The sequence below is a fragment of the Micromys minutus genome, assembly GCF_963924665.1.
Source record: "Micromys minutus genome assembly, chromosome: 2".
Classification (NCBI taxonomy): Eukaryota; Metazoa; Chordata; class Mammalia; order Rodentia; family Muridae; genus Micromys; species Micromys minutus.
This window is the reverse complement of record NC_137971.1, coordinates 56,243,273-56,259,761: the sequence shown is the minus strand read 5'-3', so window position 1 is coordinate 56,259,761 and position 16,489 is coordinate 56,243,273. Positions and strand designations below refer to the sequence as shown.

At 46.7% G+C, this 16,489-nt stretch overlaps 1 protein-coding gene across 3 annotated transcripts in view; it reads left to right on the top strand.

Annotated features, from left to right (window-relative positions):
• The window catches only part of KCNQ1 (potassium voltage-gated channel subfamily Q member 1), a gene marked incomplete at both ends in the record, with an annotated part of 303,863 nt that overhangs the window by 236,994 nt on the left and 50,380 nt on the right, over window positions 1-16,489 (top strand). For all 3 annotated transcript variants that reach the window (XM_080913601.1, XM_080913600.1, XM_080913599.1), the window contains 4 exons: window positions 1,610-1,685; window positions 5,421-5,515; window positions 6,114-6,160; window positions 7,039-7,100. In XM_080913601.1, coding sequence (XP_080769727.1) covers window positions 1,610-1,685; window positions 5,421-5,515; window positions 6,114-6,160; window positions 7,039-7,100 — 280 coding nt within the window. The remainder of the gene's footprint in view (window positions 1-1,609; window positions 1,686-5,420; window positions 5,516-6,113; window positions 6,161-7,038; window positions 7,101-16,489) is intronic.

Here is a 16,489-nt window from a genome sequence, read left to right as displayed (position 1 = left end):
GAGTCTAAGTCCAACTTCTAATTTCTTTATCAGCTACCTATTACTGAACAGCAAACCATAACCAAATGTTGTGGTTTAATAGTTATTTGTCTTGCTAACAACTCCATGGGTCAGGAGCTTGGACTCAGCTCTGCTGGAAGGTGGTTCTGTGGTTGTGCTTGGGCTGACTCAGACAGATGCAGTCATCAGTAACTTGCTTAGGGCCCAGTGGTCCAAGATGGCTCAGTCACATTCCTACAATCAGTGCTGACTGAAGGCTGGGCACCTCCACTGTCCCCCTTCAACCACTCCAGCTACACTCACAACACCTGTGGGTTCCACCCATGGAGAGCTCCCCAGAGCTCTATAGCCACATTAGGTCACAAGGTCAGCTCAAATTCAAGCAACAGGAAAACAACTGTCTCCTTAGGGGAGGGCCTCTAGCAGTTAAGATTGCAAAATGCACCACACCTGCAGATCTCTATCTAGGATCTATTTTTTCCCTTATTTTTCAACTTTTATGTATGGACAAAAACAAAAACAAAAAAAAAAAAAAAAAAAAAAAAAAAAAAAAAAAAAACCCAGAAATTCCAAAATATCTTTCTACAGATTTTCCTCTAATATGAAAAAGAAATCTGGGCTAGTTTACCCTTGAGACAATGTGAGGTTTCCCAGCCTCTGTCAACCTCTGGCTATTTCCTGGGGCCCCATCCTAGGAAGGGTCTGAATCCTAAGCCTCCTGTCCTCCGTGGCAAGAGCCTGCTGGCTTCTGTTTTATTTTTACTCCCTCCCCCAGCCCCCGGGCCCCAAGCAGCCACTATTGCTCTGTGAGAACCACAGCTATTTCCAAGGGGGACTTGTGTGAGAAAAGATACCCTGATAGCCTTTGTTCTCCGGAATCTTGTCACTTGTCTCCTGGTGGCTCTGGAGCCTAGGCTCAACTGTTTTCTTCACAGGCCAGGAAGCCCCACCATCCATCTGGTGTAGACATTTCCCACACTTCTCTGAGAAGGAAGCACGGCCTGGAGGGTAGGCTCGGGGGCCCCTTCCAGCCTAGCTTTCCCAAAGGCTCACAGCAGTACTCTGTTGCCAGTGCGGTTTAGTCTGGCTGGTCAAATTTGAGCTTCACAGACAGGAGATTCCCCCAGTCTCTCCATTGCCCTGATGCCTTCCAGTCTGTTTCTGTGCACACAGATGTCTGATTGCAGACCTGCTTTCTTCAGTGATGTTTCTAAAAAATAAAAATGAAAAATAAAACCTTATTTCTAGAAGGAGATTTAGAGGCAAACCAACGAAGAATCCCAGCCGTCTCAGGAAACAGGATACTCATTAACATGGCTGTGGTGCTCCTTCCTTCAAGCACATTCCCAGACTCTGTTGATAGAGTTGCAACCCTTGCAAAATTAGGGTACAGACAGCCACCCCACTTCTGAGATAAAAGCAGGAAAGGAGGTGGCAGGCACCCCCTTCCCCTGTAGAAACTCCTTGTTTCTGGCTTCTCTAGAGACAAGTGCTGGATAAAATGTTCTTGTTTCTGGAGAGGCCATCCATGTTTGGCAGGGGTACCTTTAACATGAATTGCGGGGTTACCGACATGAAAGCTGCTCACACTCTGCCCCCTCCTTCACAGGCTGCGGGATCACCATCGGGCCACCATCAAGGTCATCAGGCGCATGCAGTACTTTGTAGCCAAGAAGAAATTCCAGGTGAGGCCAAGCCCAGTGCCATTGACCCCCAAAAGACTAAATTAATAGTATGTCTTCATCGTTAGATGCCAACATGCTGTGACTGTACCCCTTAGACCATCACTACTCTCCAAGACAACAGGCTCCTCCAAGAACACTGTACTCAGCCCTGGCCCAAGGACCCTTTATGGCTCTACATTGTTAGATGTTATCACAAGGCTGTGACAGTGACACCCTGGCAATATCACCTGGACAGGAAGTGACATCTGTCTTCAGCTAGCATGGAGCTTTCTTTGGCCTGCTTAGTGAACAGAAGCTCCTGAGCTGGCAGAACTGGGACTCTGGGGTCCCTTTTGTAGGTATTTTCCTGAGTCCCCAAAGATAGCAGGTTATGCTTCTTCTCTACTCTGGGACAGTTGTGAGCAGAAGTCATGGGGAGGACAAATCCTTATTCCTCACTTTGAGAACATGTCAGTAGAAGCAGCCCGTGTTGGAGGGCATTCTCTTACTGGAAAGCCCTTGTCACTGGGCAGAGAAGGTTGGGGCAACCCACCTTAGTATATCCTGCCCAAGGACATTCATAGTGGTGGCCCTGTGCCCTGTTATAGAGTACACCTACCACACCAGGCCATGAGATTTACACAGGTTCCCACTGTTTCCTCAGCACAACCCCCACCTCAGCCCTGGAGCAGCCCAAACTTCTAGACTCGGCAAGAGGTAGGGGCTAAGGCATGGTTCCTATCCCAAGTTGTCACCATTGTACTGAGAGGAGCCTTGGGTAACACGAGTCTTGCTCACTGAAGTCCTCAACTCCTCAATTGTTCTAAACCTAAGAATGGCCACAGGCCCTCCTGCTAAGCTCCTGATACTAATGAGAACAGCATGTGGCTCCTCACCCTAGCTACTCACTGCCACCCTGGAGGGACCCTATGCCCATCCAGCAGTACTATGGTGGCATTCTGCTGTATACTTGTTGGCCTGCATCCCTGGTGCTGTCACAACACAAGTAGACCAAGTTACTCCCAAGCTCCCACAAACCTAGGGACTTCATGTTGTCAAAAGGAGTAAAGATCACACTCAGCAGGAGCCAGAGCCAGGAAGTACCTGGAAATAGATTAGAAGGGTCCAAAGGCCCCACAGAGACAGCACTTAAATCTGTTTCTCCCTCTACCTGGAAGCCATGTGACCTACAGTCTCACTGCTGAGACACCAAGAGGGATAGAGAGATGAGTTCCTGTAGAACCAGCTCTTCCCAGCTTGGCAAGGAGCCACAGGAACCCCATGGGGAGTCACATCTTGACAAGACAATCTCTCAGGGAGAAGTAGGGCTAGGGTGTGACACTCTTACTAGGAAGAGGCATGGCTTAAGTTGTTAGTGTTTAAAGGGTCATGAGGAATCGCTAGCTGATGGCAGTCCCCAGGCTGAGAAGTAGGGTCTGTAGGTGATGGAGGAGGTCCCATGTGGAACAATATAGGAAGTGCTAAGTTGAATGGATTTATGGTGTGTAGGCTCATAGCTTCCTGGGGTTCACTTCTAGACTCTGGGTGCCCAGGGGTTACCCTTATGGTCCCTTTAAGTCAGGTCATTTTAGTGGACTGTGCAGACCCAGTTTCTATGTCACAAACAAAGGACCTGCCTTTTGACATGGTTGGAGGCAGAGGAAGAAGAGACCCAGAGCCCTGTACTTTCTTTCAGGCCTCAGGACATTAGCCAATGTCCCAAGAGTGACTCAGGAAACTGCCAGAACAGGCCAAACAGCTCCTATCTTCCAGCTCTCTGTTTCTCACCTATACACTTAGCCCAGGTGACAGAGGCCTTGTGGGGTACAGAGGCTTCTAAGTAGAGAAAAGTAAGGGCCCTACAATGAGCCGTCTTTATTACTGGGGACACATGGACAGGTAGTGGCAGGCCTCCAGGAAAGAGTGAGGTAGTTGAAGAGGGAGCCCCTGTGGGCTTCCAGGCCACCCTGGTGACCCAGCTTTCTTGCCTTCTCTCCACCCACCCTACTGTCCTAACTATAGGCATGCCTGCCTACCTCGCTGGCCGATAAAGTCCTTGCTTGGCCAGTTGCCCTTGTGTCTGGCCTAAAGAGTCAGAGCCTCTTAGCCCTGAAAGTTTGTCTTGAGTACCCATATCCACAGCCAATCATTCCAGTCAGGCAGCATTATCTGGCTTATCTCTGGCTCCTGCTGCCACCAGGGGACATTGGCCCAGGGAAAATGCTAAGATGGTCTCTTAAACACTACTCCTAGGCAAATATTTGACAGAGGATCCTCAATCCCCAACCAGATCCTGTAGGGGAGCTTAGTGGCTCCAAGACAAGTCTCAGCAGGCCTGAAGTGCTACTGCCCATGGGTGGTTAGTTGATAGGGTATCTCTGACCCTTCTGGGTTTGTTTGTTTTGTTTTGTGTTCTTAGATTTTTGAGACCAGGTTTCTCTGTGTAGCCTTGGCTGTCCTGGAACTTACTCTGCCGACCATGCTGGCCTTGAATTCAGAGATCCACTTGCCTCTGCCTTCAGAGTGTGGAGATTAAAAGCCTGCACAACCACTGGCCATCTCTCTGATCCTTTTTGACTATTCCCTGCTTACAGCCCCCTGCCTTCCTTCGGGCTGGCATACTCACATCTCCCCACAACACATTCAATCACACATATGTTTGCAGAGGCTGGCAGAGGTACCCATGTTCACTTGGGCACAGTGGCTCTCAGACTCTCTGGCCATCCACAGACCAACATAAGGATCTGCCCTGCTTCTAATCCAGGCCTGCACTGACTCAAACTATAGTTTCTACCTCCCTTGTTCATTTATTTCATATGTCACCAGTCATACCTAGAGGTGCCACATACCTTATAAAACATTTTCTCGCACAAGTCTCTTCCCTATTACTTAGGGTCACTTTCAGTGTGCAGTAAGGAGGGACTCAGGCCCTGAACTCAAGTCATGTCCACCTCTAACTGGCAAGGTACTACATCAGGATTCCTTGACATTTCTCATCTTCGATCTTACTTTATCCTTGGTCCTTCTTAGAAGTAGCAGCATAGATTTCAGCAACCCATTTTCCAGGAAAGAGGAACAAGCTTTGGTGTCCTGTTTTACAGAGGACAAAAACAAGGCTCAGAAACTCATCTTGGAGAAGGGAGGTTCAGGGCTTATATCTCCATCCTACAGAAGATAGTAAGACGGGAGACATTATCAAGTGTAGTTCTTAGTAGAATTTCATAGCAACGTATGTACAGGACCAAGGTTCTGCCTAAGTGTTATCCCAAGCTTGGACTCAATAGTCTCTGGGTGTGTAGGCCACAGAAGATGTGGTGACCCTGGTGCTTAGAGTGGCCCTGAGCATGGCAGGGGTCCTTCCTTCATGGGCTCTCTTATGGAAAGTCTGTATGGCATTGCGAGATATCTAGAATACACGTTGTTCAACCTCCTCTCCCAGAAAAGCAGCAGGTATGTCAACAGTCAGTCTAGGGCCCAGATGAACTGTGGATATGCAGCACCATGTCTCTATCCCACTGGGGCAACTCTTCCTGAGGAGGTTTGGAACCGGGATGGCCAGTAGGAACTGTCTAGTCCTACCAGTGAACTGACAGAAGGGAAAGAAAGTCTTAGATAGGCCTTTGGGGGTCAAGCCTGCTACTATGTATGTTCTGAGCCATTTCTCCCTGTCACCATGCCCCAGCCCATCACTGTCTGCATTTAGAATTGAGCATATAGCATTCAAGAGAAAGTGATACGTGTCTTTCTGCCCTGCAGCAAGCACGGAAGCCCTACGATGTACGAGATGTCATCGAGCAGTACTCCCAGGGCCACCTCAACCTTATGGTGCGCATTAAAGAACTACAGAGAAGGTGGGCACAGAAACTGGTTTGGAGAATGATCCCAGGAAACCCTGCCCCAGCTTCACAGAGAAAGAAAGAGTTTTTAGTGACACCCACCTCCAGGTTACCCCTCCATCTATGGATCTTATCTATGGATCTTCCTGCTACTGGGGTGGAGCTAAGAATACTGACCATTCAGAGTCAACATGGTCTTGAATTCTATTTCCATCAAAGTCCCTGGGGTCCAGCACAGGTTTGGATCTAGGAGGCTAGCTTTATGGGCTAGCCTGCAACGCTAGCTTTGTATATCATGGAGTATAGATGGGAGAGTGTGACTGTCCCTTCTATAGACAAGGTCAAAGGTTCAAGACCTCCCTGATTTAACTCTACCTACCTCATCCAGAGAGAAAGCCTAAGTAGCCCAGATTCTGCTCCTCATTTTTAAACTTCCTGCCTGGCCCTCTTAGGAGCATGAGCCCATAGGGTCTTGAGTGCCTCTTGGTGGGTCTTGGAGTAGAGGTAACAGATACCACTGGAATGGGTGTCATGCTGTCCTCCTGGACATAATGGCCTGTCTCTGTGGTGCTATGAGCATTGTGTGAGCTTGTGTTCCTCTTTTTCTCTCCAGGCTGGATCAGTCCATCGGGAAGCCATCTTTGTTCATCCCTATCTCAGGTGGGTGGCCATACTGGTACAGAGCAACCCACAGGGTATTCTCTTACTTGTTCCTGTCTGTCTCTCATCTTTCTTACAATCAGCTTCTGGGGCCTCGTGTATAGAAACCAGAAGGTATAGACCCCAGGCTAGGCATAATGGCTGTAGGCTATATTAAGGGATGTTTTGGTGATGGCAGAGCCCACTTTATCCCTCTAGATGATAGATTTATAAAGCCTCATGGTCAAACTCTACATGTGGTAGTAAGAACCAAGGGCCCATTTTCCTGTGGTAGAAGAACCTGGGATGGAACATGGGCCAGACAATCAGCCAGCCCAAAGATTCAGGGGCCAAGATGGATGGGCTCCTTCCTGGCTCAGGTGCTCAGGAATGTACATTGGCATGGTATAAGCTAGTTCTTGGCTTGGTGGGAATCCTCAGGTCCTCTGGACAAGGGTCTAAGCCACACCAGGGAAGGACAAAGCAAGACACAATACTAGTGACAATGCTAGAGAGTCAAACAGAACTGTGGGGCATGATTTAATGTTGGGGATCACTGAAGCAGCAGGCACCCTGACCTGGTAATGTGACCAAGCCCAATAAGTATCACAAATCAATTGAGTCACCCCCTGGACAGAGAGTGTCTTGCCCCACCTAGAAGACACTCAGGAGTTCCAAAGCCAGGAGGAGCAAGTCTGGAGCCTGGATACACTCTGTCATTATAGTGTCTCCTCTCCCTCCAACCCTTGGTGTCACAGCCACAAGAAAATTTTAAAGGACATCTTGTATTTTCAAGCATTTGCCCCACCTCCAGCTACTATCTCCCCCATCTCTTGCTCCCTAGGCTCCTGAGCCCACACCCACGGCCTATACCCCTAATTTTGTGCTTTTCCCCATAGAGAAGAGCAAAGACCGTGGCAGCAACACTATCGGTGCCCGTCTGAACAGGGTGGAAGACAAGGTAGGTCCTGCATCAACTCTGTCAGCTCTAATCGCCACCCTTAGCCAGGGCTGTACCCAAGTGCCCTACTTAGCTCCACGCCCCTCTGATCTCCTCCATGGAGTTCTTGAGAAGCACTATGCATGGTTGTTGAACAATGCACTCCACAGTTGTGTTCCTGCAAAGTCAGAAACCTGCCCACCTATTAGCTCCTTCTCCCTGGTGTCCCATGGTCTGTGGCTCTGCTCCTGCCCTGGGAAGGAAGGAGTGAGATTGCGAAGCCAGACACACTAAAGCCTTAAACATGACCTGGCTTTTTCCCTCTACTCCTTACCCTTAGCACTCTCAGAGCCTCTTGGCTATGTTTTAGCCAGGAGGTGGCTGCAGCCAGGTTCACACCAGCCTCCCCATAAGCAATCTGTCTAAGGTCCTTGCTTTGGGCAGGCAAAACCTTCAGAAGACTCAGAACCTGGCTAGGGTGAATTCCTGGATGATGTCAGCCTCTACTTATCCTGGACCTGACTGGTAGGGAAGATCCAGCTCAAGTTAGTGTGTGAGGCTATACTGGCTCTGCCTGACCAGGCTATTTTTAGTATCCACTACTGTAGGCTCCCACATGCAGTAGAGCGCATGCCCTGTAGAGTGTTCCTTGTACTCTGGCTGCCCGGGATCTTATGTTCCAAAATGTTAGAGCTGACATTAGCTAGACAATTAGGCTACTCCATTACCCCACAGCTTCTGTGCCTACCACCCTACCTTTCCTGAGCCACTGGAGGCTCCGACCCATAGGGGGACCTTTCTTGGGCACATGGTACAACCCACTGTTACTCTTTGAAATCTCTGCAGTTTGAGGTGTGCTGTTATCTTTCCAGGCAACTTGAGTCTGTATACATAGATATTATCTGAACATAAATAGGAGCCTAAAAATAGTGGAATTTCAGTCAAATGGTGAGTGTGGTTGCATCTGGCTCTGACTCTCAACATGGGCTGCAGCTGGGCAGGTAGGCAAGGATAGTCTCGCCCACATAGGATAAGGCTTTGAAGCCTCCCTACTCTTTGCTGGCATAAATGTCCCCAGCCTGGAACAACCCTGGAACCCTGTGGAAAGGGTATGGTCTGGGCTTCAGATACTCTCTGAAACCCTGAAGTGTGTATGTCCAACACTGAGTCTCACTACAGGGCCTGGTCTAACCTGTGGTGTCCCAGGTCTGAGCAGGAAGGTACTATGGCCCTTGCTCAGCAGGCCACCCAGCTAGAACAGAAATTATACATGTCTGCCAGAATGGAAAAAATACTTGGAGTATTCAGTTCACAAGGCCTAGGCTCAGTAATGGCTTAGGAGCCTTACTTGCCTATAGGATCAAGGAATACCCTTGACTTTCCCTCTGCTTTGCACATGGGCCCATTGGACCAGTGACAGACCTCCTGGTTTGAGTCACCTACACCTCTTAAGATAGCCCCAACTCTTTCCTGTTCAAGGCCACCTTTGCTGACCACTGTTACTGCTGGTAGGAATCAAGGATATCCCCTAACTCCAAGATGGTACCAGCCATATCCTAGGTATGTGAGCCTTCTCAGCCCAGAAATTTAAAGGCAGCCTTCTGTCTCCAATCTCAGATAATCTCTCCACCACAAATTCCTACCTCACTCTAACTGTTTCAGATTTCTCTTTCTGCCCATTACCTATAGGACTGGCTACCCCTCAAGCCCAGATCAGAAACCTGGTGTCAAAGTGACAGAAGATGATAAGCAAAGCTCCTAAAATCAGTGTTCTCTTTTCAGACTCAATAAATGACTGCCTAGCAGCAAACTAGTGTTTAAGAGCTAGGTCACAGCTCTATATGACCAAGGTGGAACCTGTACTGGCCCAGGGGCAGGAGCAGAGGCAGAAGTATGTGCCAGTACTTCATTAGATCAGGACAACAAATAACGTGGTTTTCCAGAACCCATGGTCTCTGGGAGCAAAGTTTAGGAACAAAGCTAGGCCGATCCTCAGAGGTCCTGGTGACCTTGACCTTGTCTAGGCTCTAAGCCAGGTTGTCAAGAATGCTGGGTCCTGTAGCAAACACCTAATGTGCACCACTCTTCATTTTCACTCCCTACCTCAAGATGGTTAAGATGGAGACGTGGGTCCTCTGCCAAGGCCATGGTCAGACTGAACCAAGGCTCTAGCCTGGACCCCCACTGTACATCAAGAGGCTGTCAAGATGCACTGACCCAAACGACCCATGGCAGCCTGCCCAGTCCCTCCCTTGTCCGGGACCACTGCCCCCTGTGGGGACAGACCCTGGGAAAGAGCTTTGCTGAGCCCAGAGGGCACGATGGCATGGCCGGGCCCCACATTATCACAGTTATCAATGTAACCATCGGGACCAGAAACAACCCAAGCGCAATCCTGCTGACCTTGGGAAGTAGGGGACAGGAAATCCCTGGGAGCCCAGCAGTCCCAGAGCAGAGCCAGTGCCAGCCAGCCTGGCTGAGCTCAGCCAGAGCCCCTGGGATTCCCTGCTGATAGCCCCTCCCTCTCACCCCTCCAGGCCAGCTACAGACTGGCCAAAGTCAAGTTTCTAGTGCCCAGCAACTTGCCTAGCTCAGCTTAGTCCCTCAGCAGTGAAGTGTGTCCCACCATAGGCCACCCACATCACAGGAACTGAACACCACTCACAAACAGCTGGACCCCACTGGAGGAGAAAATCAAGCTAAGGACCAAAGAAGTATGGGGTGTCTACTTATAAGGGATTCTTAGGGGAAGCCAGCTGGTTCCTGACCAGGAGTTTCCTGAGGTTCCAGGCCAGGGACCCCATACCAGGGAGAACATGCCCATGGGTTCCCTTCATGTAGCCTATATACACTTTCAGCTTTTGCCATAGATTATGGATTGTTTTGTTCTAGAAATCAAGCAATCTCCTGTCATATAGTGAGTTATACAAAGAGCCATTCCTTATGGCAGTCACAGATGTGGGTAAGAGAAAAACATTTCAGAAATGTGATAGTCCTTTAGAAATGAAGCAAGAATCAACTCTTGAGAGCCAAGGCTGGGTAAGGGCTGTAATCTTGTCCACTGGCTATAATAGACAGGACTAATGACAATTCAAGATGGTGCAAGCCACCTTGTAATTCTAGTAATAGGAACCTCAGAGTTCTGGTTCCTGCCCCCCTCTTCTGTTGCCTGGCCTGCCTAGGCTTCCCTAGGGTCCCCTGGCTCTCTGCAGAACCCACACCCACCTCTTCCCCATGGTGTTCTTCGCTCTTCTTGGACCTGGACCTGCTGCAGTGTTTATTTTACAAGCCAAGCTCACACTGCCCTGCTGATATGCAGAGCACAGTGGGGCCAAGAGACTGACTTTCTTGTTTTCTGCAGGAAATGTTTGTGGCTCAAAGCTGGACACAGGGGAGCTCTGGTTTCCAGACCCTGTTCACAGGGCATCTGGGGGCAGGGAACACGGGTGGAGAGGAGAGGCCCCAGCACCCAGTACTTCTGCCTACTTCTGTCCTAGAAGCCAGGCCATACATACTTATTTCCTGCTTGAGGATACCACCCAGCCTCCACCATCTGCCTTCCGGGATCCTCTTCTACCTATAAGTAAGGCCTACAAGCTGCTCCCTGAGACCTTGCCATCCCAGGCCATTCCCTGGGCCCTGCTCTATCCTTGCTCTCTAGCTGAATATTCTGAGCTCAGCCAGAGCCCCTGGGATTCCCTGCTGATAGCCCCTCCCTCTCACCCCTCCAGGCCAGCTTCATGTTCTCAGGCTGTGGCATTAGTTATGTAGATATCACTACAGACTTCCCCACCCCATCTCTCACATCCCACAGAAGTCTTAAATGCTGCCTAAATCCAGTTGGTCCTCCTCTGCCATCTCACAGATTAAGTGGTGGGGTGTTCCCACCCGTCCACACCCTGGAATACTTTCTTCGAGACTTTCTCTCTTGAAGGTTTATTAGAACTTCAAGGTGAAACCATCCAGACTGCAGTCTCCTCTGGGAGAACCATTTTTAACGACTGATTACAGGGATCTGAGGTTCATGAACTACTAGGGCTCTTTATTTCTTCTTGTGTCAGTTTTGATAAGCAACAGAGCTGAAAAGTCTGTATCTTTTATCTTGGTTTTCAATTTTGTTGGCTTTTCCTTGGTGACGATGGCACCAGCACCATTCCCCACGGCGACCAAGCCCGCCATGACTTCTCCAGTCTTATTGTTATTTTCATCAAACTTTTGGCTTTGTGGATCTTCCTGCCTATGGGTTTTATCTTGCTTATTCACTTCTGTTTATCTCTCTTTCCTTATAATCACTCGGCATTAATATGTTTTTCTCTCTCTAACTTCTTTAAATTAAATAGTTATTCATCTCCAGATTTTCTAGAATTTTTTTGGCCTGTGAAACATGAGAGCTATTTGTAGCATTTATACTGTAATGTTTTTCTGTAACACTGAAAAGGCACATGCCACTTTTGTTGACCCAGCGTCTCACTATGTAGCTTAGTTGAGCCTCAAAATTGTCCTGCCTTAGCCTCCTTAGTCACAGGGGTGACAGACACAGCGCTGTCCTGGCCTCCCTGCATTCGATAGGCCGGTGTTTTACTTTCACTTTCATCTGCTTATGGTGTGTTTTTCTAATCTCCATCATCTCTTGTTTATTCCATGGCAGCATAACTATGTGGTTTTCATCATTGTTATTATTGTGGTAGGACTTTCTAGTAACTTTGATTCACTGTCAGAGAAAGTGGCCCTGGGATATCAACCCCTTGGAATGTTTTGAAAGATGTTTTATAGCAAAGCATGCGCTCAGCCTTTGTAACGCGCCTTGAGTACTTGAAGCATGTTCTGCAGTCTCTGGATGCAGGGCTGTGTTTACAAGCGCTAGAACAAGCTCGTTCATTGTTTTGTTCAAATCTTCTATATCCTCGCTGGAATCTCTTTATCTATTTGATCTATCGTTTCCAAGAAGTCATAGGGTAAATTTCTGTTTAGCTTTCTAGGAAAACTGCTAGACTCTTTTCTAAAGTTGTGTTTTTGTTTTATTTTGTTTTTTTACCCTTGTTTTCCCAACAGCAGTGTGTAAACGGCCCACTTTCTCTCTCAGCCTTGCAACTAGGCGGTATGCTTGGGCTTTTCTGTTTCAGCCCTGTTAGTGAGTATGTAATGGTATCTCATTGTGGTTTTGATTTGCATTTCCCTAATGACTAATGATGTTGAGCAACTTTTCATGTGCTTATTAGCCATTCATAGTCTTCTCTGGTGAAATGTTTATTCAACTCTCTTGCCCGTTTTCCAATTAGGTACTCTGCTCTATTGTGGAGTGGCAGGAGTTTTTAATATGTTCTGGGTACAAGTCCTCCATCAGACGTATGACTTGCAAATACTTTCTCCTAATCTCCGGCTGTCTTTTCATTTTCTGAATTGTCTTTTAAATCTCAGAAGTTTTTAATTTTAATGAAGTCCAATTTGTCTTTTGTATGGTTCATGCTTTTGACGGTCTTAGATCCCTTTAGCCCTATCTGAGGTCATGAACATTTTCTTTATTTTATTTTTTTCCTTCTAGAAATTGTATAGAATGAGCTTTTGTATTAAGGCCTAGATTTTGAGGCAATTTGAGGGTATTCAGTGAGATGAAATCTTATGTTTTTGTTTACTTGGCTTTGTGTCCATGTATGCTTGTATATGTTTAGGCACACATGTGTGCAGGTGTGTATGTGTCTAGAGGCCAGAGCAACATCTCAACTGTTGCTTTTCAGTAGCCAGCCATTTTTTGAGAAAAGTTCTCAGATTAACCTGCAGCTCACCAAGTATGCTAGGCTGGCTGGTGAGTAAATTTCAGGGATCCACTAGTCTTTTCTTCCCCAACTCTAGGATTACAAATATGTACCAGCATGCCTGGCTTTTTTATATGAGACCTGGGAACTAAACTCTGGTCCTTAAGCTTGCACAACAAGCACCCTAACAACTGAGCTATCTCCCTAGCCTCTTAAAGGTATATAGCTCAGAGGCCAAGCATGATGGACAAGCACTTGGGAGGCAGAGACAAACTTATATCTGTACATTCAAGGCCAGCCTGATCTACATGGTGACTTCTAGATCAGTAGGGGCCACATAGTGAGACCTTGTCTCAAAAAATGAAAATAAAAACGAACAAAGAAGATGTAGCCGAAGCCCAAGCTGACCTCTGACCTCTGACTAGTGTCTAATGGTCTTCAATATCTGCCACCAGCAAGGACCACACAAACAGCTGCTTTTTCACCTACAGATATTCAGTCGCATAGCACCATTTGTCAAAAAGAACTTTTATTTGATTAAGCAGCAAAGGCATCTTTCTCGGGAACTAATTAACCAAGCCAAGCATGGTGGTGCACACTTTTAATCCCTGTGCTTGGGAAACTGATGCATAAGGGTCAGGAGTTCAAAGGCAGACTCAACTGTATACCAACTTTAAAGTCAGACTAGGCTACCAAGAAAGAAAGAGAGAGAGAGAGAGAGAGAGAGAGAGAGAGAGAGAGAGAGAGAGAGAGAGAGATTTACCATAAATGTATAGGTTTCTTTATGAACCTTCAGTTTCATTCTGCTGATCCATATGCTTGCCCCACACTCTCTTGGTTACTAGATCTTTACAGTAAGTTTTGAAATTGAGTAGTGAAAGTACTCTGATTTTTTTTTTCTCTCTCTCCTGGCCTGGTCTGAGACCTAGAAGTTTTCATATGAATTTTTGGATGAACTTGTAATTTTTTATTTTTAAAAGAGAAATTGGGGGGGAGAGAAAAGGCAGGTAGGCAGGGTGGTGGGCTTCTGGGGTTTTCTATTGAATCTATGGATCTATTTGGATAAATAGACACCTTAGACCATGAACATGCTATCTCTGTGTGTGTGTTTTTTACTTTTGGTTCTTGGGGTGGAAGGTTATGACAGGGTTTTTTATCCTCTGTACCCCAGGCTTGCCTGAAACTATATACCATGGCATTAAAAATCCACCTGCCTCAGCTAAAGTCTGGGATTAGAAACTTTGATAAATTTTTTGTAGTTTGGGGTGTATAAATTCTGTGTGTGGTTTTGTTGTTGTTGTTGACTTTAATTCTGTTTTATTCACCATGCAAGTGCTAGTGGGATTAGGTTTTTTTGTTTTGTTGTTGTTGTTTTCTGAATTTTACTTTGGGATTCTATGTTACTGGAGTTAGAAAGTCAGTCTTTGGCTGACCTGGGAAAGTCCAAACTTGCTATTCTTAGTCTTGGTGTTTTGTTCTTGCTGTTGATTCTGTTAGATTTTCCACTCCTGCTACAGATAATGAAGGCAAACTTACTTCTCCCCCCCCCAAGTCCAAATGCCTTTCATTTCCTTCCTTCCCTCCTTCCTGCTCTTACCGCCTTCCCACCACCCTTGACTTAGCTTGAATGTCAGTAATATGTAGGAATGACTGGAGACTCTCCTGGGAGAAGGCCTCCAGTCACCTGCCATTAACATCGATGATGGCTTTGGAGTTCTCACCAATACTTCTTGTCAATTCAGGATATGTTCCCCTATGCCCAGTGCTGACCAAAAGTAAATGTGCATTTTTCCCAGCTGCTCTTTCTGAGTCTATCAAAGTGACTATGTGGTATTTAACCCCTTATTCTATTAATATAGTATGATATAGTTACTGATTTTGGGGTGCTAAGTCAACCTCACATTCCTGGGGTTACACCCCATTTGGTCACAATAGCTGAATGATTTATTTTTTATTTTGTAGAACTCAGGTTGGTATACTGTGGCAAAAATATTTGCCTTTATGTATACAAAGATATATATACACATACAATCAGAGGGGGAGATGGGGGTTAAGGCAGAGTCCTTGTATATATCACAGGCTAGCGTGGAACTTGCTGTGTAACCCAAGCTGGCCTCAAATTTGCTATGATCCTCCTGATTCTGCCCCCTGCATACTGAGACTCCAGGGTCACCATGCCTGGCTTGTATCTATAGTCATAAAGGATATTGTACTTTGGGGGGAGGTTGTGCTTTTTAAATTTTTCCTGTGTGCATGGTGTGTGTGTGTGTGTGTGTGTGGTGCATGTGTGGGTTTGACAAATACGATCAGCAGTTTTATCTACTTCTTTCTCACACCCGCTGCCTTGTCTGAGGTGCCTGATTTCATTCCCTCTCCTGTTGCTACACATATGGGCATACATCCAGCCTTGCCTTTCAGTCCTGGGCTCGGAGATTTTCCAGACCACTCAGATGATAAGAGTTTGAGCTCTAATCAGAGCTGTAACTAGCTTGAGGATAGAACTTCCCAGGGCAAAAACTGTTCCCTTCCTCTTAACAGTTAAAGCCATCTTTACAGTCTTCTCAGGGAGTGGGCTAATTTTGTTTTCTTTCCCACTGAGCTATTTGAAGGTCTGAGCTTACTGACAGTTTCTGCCTTGAGACTCCCAGGTTCTAATGCCCAGAGTCACTAGTAAGATTGTAGAACCTAAAGCTCATGGCACATGGTTCCCTCCATGTCCTCAGCCTTTAGTCTTCTACTGTCTGGTCAGCTTCTGGCTGCTAAACATTGATATTTTATTTTTCAGTAGTTGATCTAAAAAGTAATATGATGAAATTAAAAATCACAGTCATTCATTTCATTTAATTCCAGAGACCCCAAACACTATGATTTCAATATAATCAATACAGAAACTATTAAAACAATTGCTTGTCTTCCCTCAGTCTGAGTCCTCTGAAGCCAGATGAATTTTGTACACATGGCCCATCTCAATTTGAAAGCTGGGTTTTCATGAGAGCTTCTGGGATTGTATTAAGACTTCATAAAATTTACAACTTGGAAAGGACATTTGGGGTGGTTGTCTTTGTTTTTAAGACTAGGTTTTGTTCTGCAATCCAGGCTGGCCTAGAACTGACTGTGTAGCCTAAGCTAGCTAGCCTGTAACCTACTGTATAACTAAGACTGGCTTTACAACCAGTGATTCCCCTGCTTCATCCTCTCAAATGCTAAGATTATGGTCACTGAGGCACCATACCCAGTCTGAGAAAAGATTCTTTAAATGTTCTTAAAACTCAGTTAAGGCTCTATGTGTAATTAAATTTAAATTTATTAAAATTGGGTCATTAAAACCCAGTTCTTCTGAAGATATGGGTTAGGGGCTAAGCTGTCGGATGTGCTGTTTCATATGACTTAACCAGGGACACCAGAAGCTCTGTGAACACCAGCAAGAGAGTGGGGAGGCCAAGTAGAGGGGGCACAGAAGGGAAGAGGGATAAGAGGCAGCATCTTCACCTCTGAACCCCCATCTACTCAGGAAAGCATCCTTGTAGCACTTCCGTGTGCTCCCTCTCCCAAGCCTCCTTCCCAGTCCACGGCCCACCCTCTCCAAGTCCCAGAGGACCATATCCATTCTCCAGGCTGATTTGCCAGACGCCATTAAGAGCCTTGCTACCTGCACGT